The sequence below is a fragment of the Octopus bimaculoides genome, chromosome 6 (assembly GCF_001194135.2).
Source record: "Octopus bimaculoides isolate UCB-OBI-ISO-001 chromosome 6, ASM119413v2, whole genome shotgun sequence".
NCBI lineage: Eukaryota > Metazoa > Mollusca > Cephalopoda > Octopoda > Octopodidae > Octopus > Octopus bimaculoides.
Window position 1 is genome coordinate 80,791,339 of NC_068986.1, and position 8,968 is coordinate 80,800,306.

An 8,968-nucleotide genomic window follows, 5' to 3' on the forward strand; every position below is an offset into this window, starting at 1 on the left:
TAAAATTTTCTTCGCTGCCCTAGCTGAAATTTTCTCCTTGTTCCTGTGTCTCCTTGAAATTTTCTCCTCTCAAAACCCCCACACATGCATAAGCCATACATCCACCCTTGTACTAAACCATTGTTTAGTACAGCGATTGGTACTCCACTGCCACCCACTCCACTCCACACCGATGCACCACTCATATCATATGCTCCCCTCCCTTCTTCATCTCATCACTATCAGAACTCCTAAGACAATATAAATTGAATACCATCTAAACCATGAAGAACTCTTGAAGGTTATGTCACCCACTTATTCCATACTGTTAAATCATCTTCATCATCATCATCATCATCATCATCATCATTTAGCATGTTTTCTATGCTGGCATGGGTCAGATGGTTTGACTGGAACTGATAAGCCAAGGAGCTTGGTTTCTACAGCTAGATGCCCTTCCTAATGCCAACCACTCTACAGAGTGTAGTGGGTGCCTCTTATGTGTCACCGACATGGGAGTGAAAGATCAACTCTGCCTCTGATTAAGTATAACTGTGTTGTTATGTAGTTTGCTTCACAGCCATAAGGTTTTGGCTTCTGTCACATTGTGCAGCATTTTGGGTAAGTGTCTTTATCGTAACCCTCAGGTTAGCCCAAACTTGGCAGTGAAATTGAGTAGATGGAAATTGTGGATCCCTGTCAAAATTACCATATCTGGTTTGAAAAATTTATGCCACCACTTGGCACCTGGTACTTTTTCATTTTGTAGAAAGTATTGAACAGTGTGCCTATTTCTTTCTTCCATTCCTCCAGTCTGGAAGACCTTAAAAAAAAACAACAAAAAAAACAATCAAAAAGTTTGGGGCCTTTCCATCACTGACTGAATGATAAAAGATATCATTTTGTTGATAGACCCAAATTCCATGTAAACAGTGAGTGTAGAATCATATGCATACAGTGAAGTGCTGGCTATAGATTTGAACTAAAGATCTGTGAACTAACAGTCCAATCTTAACTAGTTACACCCGATTTGATGATGTAGTGTTCATACTCCTACAAAGAGTATATGGGTTTAGGTCTGCTCACTCAGGGTTGACTTTAGGCAAAACAACGACAACAACAACAATGTTCAGAGGTGAGTTTCCTTGAACCTCTTCCACTTCACCCACCTTCCCCACCCTTCACACCAAACTTGGTCATAATTTGAAACCTGGCCTATATCTTCTGGTCTCTTTTACCCACAGTCACATGTCTTCTATCTCACTACTTGACCTCTAACTCACTTCCTCTCTCTTACTACTCTTACTCTTATTTAAATTAACCCTTTAGTATTCAAATTGTTCCATCAAATGTTTTGAATTAATAATGCATTATCTTGCAGTTTTGAGATTTCAATGATGTGATTGTTTTATTTTTAGAATTACATTGTAAGGTAAGTGCAATATATTGGATCTGACCAGTTTGAACATAAAACAGACAGAATATTTTGAGCCTGATATGACCAGTTTAAATGCTAAAGGGTTAAGTAAACAAGAAATTTGAAAATCTCTAATTATTCTAGCCAACACCAATTCCCCTCTTTCCCCAATTTTCTCCACCAAAGTCCTTTCACTTCATTACTTTGATTCACCTGCTAGAAACAGTAGCCAAATCTCTTCAAGTTCCCCCTCTTACACTCTCTCTGAATTATCTATCTTACTTCATTTGGTATACAGACATATGCACATATACACATACATTCACACACAGGCATGCACTCACACTCTCACGTGCATTCACACTTGTTCTCTCTTGCTCTACTTTACTTAACATCTTCACTGAAACAAACCTTCACTCTTCCATTTCACCTCATCTCACATCTTCACTTAATTTTCCTTTCTCCTTCTCTCCACCTTCTCACTTTTCTCTCTCTTTGCTCCACATTTCTTGCTTCACATTTTATACCCACACACCTCTATTCCATTCCACTCCATCTCTGCACACTCTCATTCACACACCTCATAATCTCACCCTTTCCTCATCCTTCTTCACTTCTCATCCCTCCCCCTTATCCATTGGTTCTCTCTCTAAACCATGTTTTCTATTATATTTACAGAGAATTTGTTGGTCTTGCCATAATAGTTTTCTGGTTGTCTGTGTGTCGTTTCATGTCCCTGCCCAGGTAATATTCTATACAGTACGTACTTTTTTTTTATCATTGATCATGTCACACTTGTCCATAGCTACATGTTGATGGGGTAACTCTCCTACATGTGGTTATAGCTGCGGGACATAGTTATACATGTAACGACAGCAACAAAATGTGCCACTTGTGTGTTTCTTTCATCTTACTTTTCAAATATGTTTGTTTTGTAGGTGATCTTTGTTCAACTTGTGATAATGTGAAGTGGACAGTTTTGTGTTCTTCGTAGTCTGTGATAGAGGTATTAGAACCCAAGGCTGGGTCTGGGCATATTCCATGATGGATTTATGGATTTATGTTATTGTCTGTGTACCATTGTTGTTGTGTCTTTTTGTTACTCAAATGTAGTACCTGGGATTACACTGGGTATGTTTGTGTTTCGTTTTCCTTTCTTTAGTATGTTTTATGTGCTGTGAATGTTGGGTTGTGCAGTATGTAACTTCAAGTATTTTTGTCTTCAATGCATGTGTTAATGTTGTCGAGTGGTATGCATTTGTTAAGCTGCACCATGGTCAATGCTCAATGGAGAGCTGAAGAAGATCAGATGAAGAGCAGTTGAAGGAAGTGGAGGTGTGTGACTTAGCGGTTAGGATGTTGGGACTCATGATTGTAAGATTGTGGCTTTGATTTCTGGACTGTGTGACACATGTTCTTGAACAAAACATTTCATGTTGCTCCAGTCAACTAATTGGGCAAAAATGAGTAATCCTGTGACCGACCAGCACATCGTCCAGGTGGGGAATATATACGCTATGGAAATCGGGAAACTGGCCCTTATGAGTTGGCATGATTTGATAAAGAAACTTCTTCAAAAGGACTCTAAGGAAGTGCAAGGTCAGTCCTAACTACCTGTCAGATGTTACTGTTGACTGTATCACTTGGGGGAAGCTGCCTAAAGATGGGATGTTCATGGAAAGAACAACAACTGAAGAGAGCCAGGTGAGACACAACCATATTTTCTACTATTACTGTCACCATTGAACTTATGTGCTTGACAGGTTACAGAACTTGTGGGTTAAGTAGGACTGTTTCAGCCATCAAAGATCTCAGCATTAAAGAAGCGGATGTCATCATCAGTTATTTGATAACATATAAGATGTACTTTTTCCCCCAAAATATCTCAAAAACCACCCTGGGTACTATGTGTGAAGTTGGGCCTATGATGCTTTATAGCATCAAAAACTTTCCTGAAAGTGTGTTGCTGAATTTGGGGTGCATCTAATCTGTATGTATGCCATTTATACCATCAGTTATGGTTACTGATGTTTTGTTTTAGAATTGTCTTTCTCATTGACTGAAATAGACTTCAAAGAGGTATATAGCAACTCACGTCAGGGTAATGATGGCTAGAAGTCATAGGGATGCCACATATGAGGATATGTGTATGATTTGCAAACTGTTTGAAGCTCATGCGATTATGATTTTAAAAGCATTGGGGAAGGGAACAACTTGTTCAGAATATTACTAATTCTTCCATCTGCATTTATTGAATATGCTATGTAAGATAGATGGCATGACAAAAATTAAGAAAGTGATTTGTATTATGTTTTTATGACTAGCATGAAAGCAATTTGAAATCTTTGTTGATCTCAATGGTATTTGCAGTTGTACATTTTAGTTGGAAGTTGTGAAAGCTCTCTTAGTATAGAACAACATTGATTTTGGATTTTAACATTTAGTATGATATCTGACATGAAGGCGCATGGCTCAGTGGTTAGAGCATCAGGCTCACAATCATGTGGTAGTCCAGTTCCTGGACCAGGCTCTGTGTTGTATTCTTAAGCAAGACACTTTATTTCACATTGCTCCAGTTCACTCAGCTGTAGAAATGAGTTGTGACATCACTGGTGCCAAACTGTATTGGCCTTTGCCTTTCCCTCTGATAACATTGGTGGCATGGAGAGGGGAGACTTGTATGCATGATCGAATGCTGGCCTTCCACAAACAATCTTGCCTGGGTTTGTGTCTCAGAGGGTAACTTTCTAGCTGCAGTCCCATGGTCATTCATGACCAAAGGGGGCCTGTGTCCTTTTATGACATCTGAGGTATTTTGACTGCATCAGCTATGACTTCCCTAGGTTTTGACTGCATCAACTATGACATTTTTATGTTTTGATTGTTTGTTATGACATCTGTATATTTTGACTGTATCAGCTTTGACATCTGTGTTTTGATTGTGTCAACTAAGTTATTAGCTATGATATCTGCAAGTTATTAGCTATGATACCTGCATGTTTTGACTGTCATTTATAAAAGTTGTGTATTTTAATGTCAACCATAACATCTGTGCATTCTTAACTGTCAGTTATGATGTGTATCTTTTGACTGTGGCTGGCTGTATGTTTTGATAATCAATTCTGACATTTAGATAATGTGCTTCACTATACTGAAGACTTGCATGTAAGTGTTGAAAAATAGATTTTCATGGATTATTTACTCTACACAAATATATCATAAACTGAATTCTATAGAACAATGGTATTAAAGGTTTCACAGAATAAAATATACAGATGGTCAGCATCTACATTCTGTCTGTCTATTTATCGAACTAATATGTTGATTGGATATGTAAATATTGTCTCTATATCTAGTCAAGCATCTACACTTGTATTTATCCAGTTAACATCTACACATCATATCTACCTACCTATCCAGTAAATGCTGGCAACATGTACACAGTGTGCCAATTTATTTTGTCAGCTTCTATACACCACATCTGTCTCTCATGACACTATATATATACAGACATGCAAAGACTTGAAGGAAATGAAACCAGTATGCTTCACTGGATAAGTAATGTCAGTGTGCACATACGACAGAGTGTAAATGATTTGAGAGGAAAACTGGGTTTACATAGCATTAGATGTAATGTGCAAGAGAGAAGACTGTGCTGGTATGGCCTTGAAATGCAGTTATAGTGCACCCTATCCACTCTGTAAAGTAGTTGGCATTAGAAAGGGCATCCAGTTGTGAATACCATGCCAAAACAGACAGTGGAACTTAGTGTAGACTTCTGACTTGCCAGCTCCTGTCATGCCATCCAACCCATGTCAGCATGGAAAACAGATGTTAAATGATGTTGATGATAGTACATACACTGTGTCTATCTGTTCAGTCGATATCTACACACTATGTCAATCAAAATAGTATTTACACACTGTGTCTATCTGTCTTTTTGTTCAGTTGCTGATGTCTCCCTGTCTGTTTGTTCAGTTGATGTCTACACAATGTGTAGATATTGAATGGATCATTCAATATCTACATACTGTGTCTGTCTATTCAGACACATTGTTTTTAATTTATCATCATGTAGTTATGAAAGAAAATCTGTTTTTCTATCCAATCATTGATATGATATTTCTATTGTCTTTTTTTCAGCCTCAGTGGACAGAGAACCATAAAGGTGTTGTTTCTTTTATCTGTTGGTGTATCCTTGGTACCTCTGTTTTCCTGGGCACTCTGCTATGTTGGCAACTGGCACCAGGTCTTAGGGCACTGCAAAGGAATGTTTGAATCTTGATTGATCACTTGGTTGATCTGCTTGGAACAGGACCGATTATATACCAGTTACGTGGGATTTCTATGTGAACTTCAACAACAAAAAGCCTCTCTCTACACCTGAAACCTCTGTGATATACGATATATTTACATCACATTCATTGACCATGATCAAGTGACATAACATGGTACAGTGGTGTGTTCTCTGTAAGCCTGTATCTCTGGCACACTGTCAGTTCCTACTTGGAACCACATCATTTCATTTATATAGTAAAAGATCCATAAACATCACCACTACTATTTTACACACCATTTTAAAATATAGGCTTCCTATATACATATATGAACAAAAATGATTATTAGCAATCAGAAAATAGACTTTGTGCAGCTTGAACTCACAAACTTTTAGTTTACATAGGCTAAAATTTAATCATCTGTGGAATAAGTATTTAAACTTCATTTGAAGGTTCAGTCTTTAGCCAAATATGTCTATATATTAATTTCTTATATACACATAGATACAGGTTTTACTATATATGTGTGTGATGGTAGTGGGGTTGGGAGATAATTATGTATGGACTTCATACCTCTCTTTAGAGCTTTAGTGGGTGAATTTTGGTGGAGGAAAGGTGTCTGGAGCCTCTTTAATAGAGTGTTCATGTTGTTGGGTGGTAGACTCAATTCATTGTTTGACACCAGCATCTAATCACCAAGCCAAGTCAATGGTTTAAAGATAATTCCCTCTTTTCCTGCCATCAGTCTTAGTGACCACCCAAAAGAGTCATCATTTCCTCTCTGCATAAACAAACTAATAATAAAGTAATTGCAAATTTGTAAAAAAAAAAAATGATATGACAGACATATGAAATATATGTCTTGTTAAAACTATGAGAATAAAGTGGGCAAATGAAATCAAGTCGTTAATTGGATACCTATAGTTTAACGACAACACTCGTTACACATAGTGTATAGATTAACCCTGTTGTAATATTCAGATTAATTTATCAAATGTAATGCTTATTTATTAACATTTAAAAAAATTAATCATGCTGTATCTTGTAACTTCAAGATTTTGAAGATGTGATTGTTTAAGTTTAGAATGACATTGTAGGGTAGGTGTGCGAGGCTGAATCCAGCCAGTTTCAACATAAAGCTGGTAGAATATCTGGGTCGGTAATGGCTAGTTTAAATGTTAAAGGGTTAAGCAATAATAATGAAATACCTGAAGATGATTGCATGTGTAACCAGTTGAAATTTATTACATAGCATAACAATGTTACAAAGATATGTCTAATATGAAATCTCATGAATCTGTTGCATTAAAATTCTAAGTTATGAGCTTCAAGTTGTTGATAGTAGATTAGAGTTTCACAATTAAAACTGATGGCTATGACTGATATTTAAGACATGTAGGTATAATACTACTATTTATGACTTGCAATTGAAATCCACTGTTATGATCAGTCCCTACACTAACATTCCGAACTTATTGTTTGATTGACACTGTAAGAATTTAGATGACTATGCTGATACTGAAAACTGAAAAGCTGAGTATGCCACAAGCTTAGAAAATGTAATAGTTTCATTCCCTGGCCAAATCTATTTCATTTCATTAACACTAATTAAGCTTTTGCAAAAGGTATAAATATTAGAAGTCACATTTCTCATGCCCACATAATATATGTTATTAGATTAATATTTAAGATCAGTATATAAAATCAATAATCCTATGCATAGATTATGATCCCACGATAATTCTTCCACATCACAGTATAATTAAATTCAAGTCAATCTATTCAAAAGTCAGGTGTTTATATATTTCTATACAAAACCCCACTCTGACTGAAACTGACCTTTTTTTTTTCCAAATTTGTTTCCATTGAAAATATTTTCTTGTTTAAAAAATTGAGACACTTGATAATCATGACCAAACACTCTTGGATTAGAATTTCAACAAATTTTGAAACAAAATGGAAACTGCCTTAAAATTCCAATAAATGTTTTAAGTTCTGGAACTCTAATGCTGATTTTCTGATTTTAATTTGATGAGTTTTCATTCCATTTCTTGAAATAAGGTTCCAGAGCTGAAGAAATCAGCAAATATTCCTCAGTTGATATAATCCCAGTATATCCTCAATATATTTCCTTGTGATAATGACATATGAATTATAAAATTGAAGAAATAAATGTATTTATCTGCAAATACTTTTGCTCTTGTTTCAGTTGTTTTACTTCTTGTTTAAAGTCAAGCACTTTTATTACATAAAATCTCTATCAATTTCTCTCACAGTCTGGCACTATACAACACCAAACCATCTCTTCCATTAGAGCAGTAGAATAGGTAGAAGTGTGGTTCAGGTGAGATTAAAAGCAACACAGCGAGTAGCAATTTTAATTGCAGCTGGGAGTAAAAGAACTCAAGGGCTAAGAATATGGCTGTAGCTGGGATCAAAAACTATAAAATGATTAATAGATATTATGAAATATGGCAAGGAACAAAATGACATAAGATACATGAGTATTGTAATTTGATTGAAACATTGCAATGTCTGTAAATGACATAAATGCCTGTAAAAAATCTTTTGAGCAATGCAGATTATAAGTTATGCAAAATATGTTAAGTGATGTCAATGAATGAAAACAGAAAAAATTGCGAAAGGTTAGATTTGTATTTTTGGTGGCCACAAAGCACTGACGAAACAGGTGTTTGATGTACAATTTCTTGAAATTAGAAATCACCTGCTGGTCCATGGGCTGCAAGATAGGGGTGGTGTAGCGTGAAAGGTATAGATAGGGCTTTTATGAATTTAAATTCGTCCAGGATGTCATCTTCGAAGTTAGAAAGGTGAACAGGAGCATTATCGAGGATGAGGAGGGCCTTGAGAGGAAAATCGTTCTCCAGATCGTACATTTTTACTGCTGGTCCGAAGATAAGTTTGGTCCACATGGTGAAGAATTGCTTGGTGACCCAGGTTTTAACGTTTGCCTTCCACATCATCTGCAGCTTCTCCTTCAAGATTTTGTGCAACTTGAACGCTTGTGTATTTTCGAAACGGTAGATGAGGAGCGGCTTAGTCTTCAAGTCTCCATACGCAGTGGAACAAAGGGCGACAGTTAGCCTATCTTTCATAGGTTTGTGGCTTGGCGTTTTCTTCTCCTCTGCAGTTATGTAGATTCTTCAGAGCTTTTTGTGTTTTTTTTTTTTTTTCAAAAATGGTCAGTTTCATCACAGTTAAATATCTGTTGTGCGATGTACCCCTCGGCTGCGATGAGTTGACGGAATTCACGCACGAAATCCTCAGCTGCCTT

The 8,968-nt window shown here is 36.5% G+C and overlaps 1 protein-coding gene across 4 annotated transcripts in view; it reads left to right on the plus strand.

The window, feature by feature from the left end:
- LOC106878795 (transmembrane protein 220) overlaps nucleotides 1–7,864 on the plus strand; it is a 45,848-nt gene extending 37,984 nt beyond the window's left edge. For 3 of the 4 annotated variants that reach the window (XM_052968898.1, XM_052968899.1, XM_014928133.2), the window contains exons 6-7: nucleotides 2,075–2,140; nucleotides 5,540–7,864. In XM_052968898.1, coding sequence (XP_052824858.1) covers nucleotides 2,075–2,140; nucleotides 5,540–5,681 — 208 coding nt within the window. In that variant the 3' untranslated portion in view covers nucleotides 5,682–7,864. Of the gene's footprint in view, nucleotides 1–2,074; nucleotides 2,156–5,539 lie in introns of all 4 variants that reach the window. The other variant, XM_052968900.1, reaches the window with a different exon arrangement.
- The last annotated feature ends 1,104 nt before the right edge of the window (nucleotides 7,865–8,968 follow it).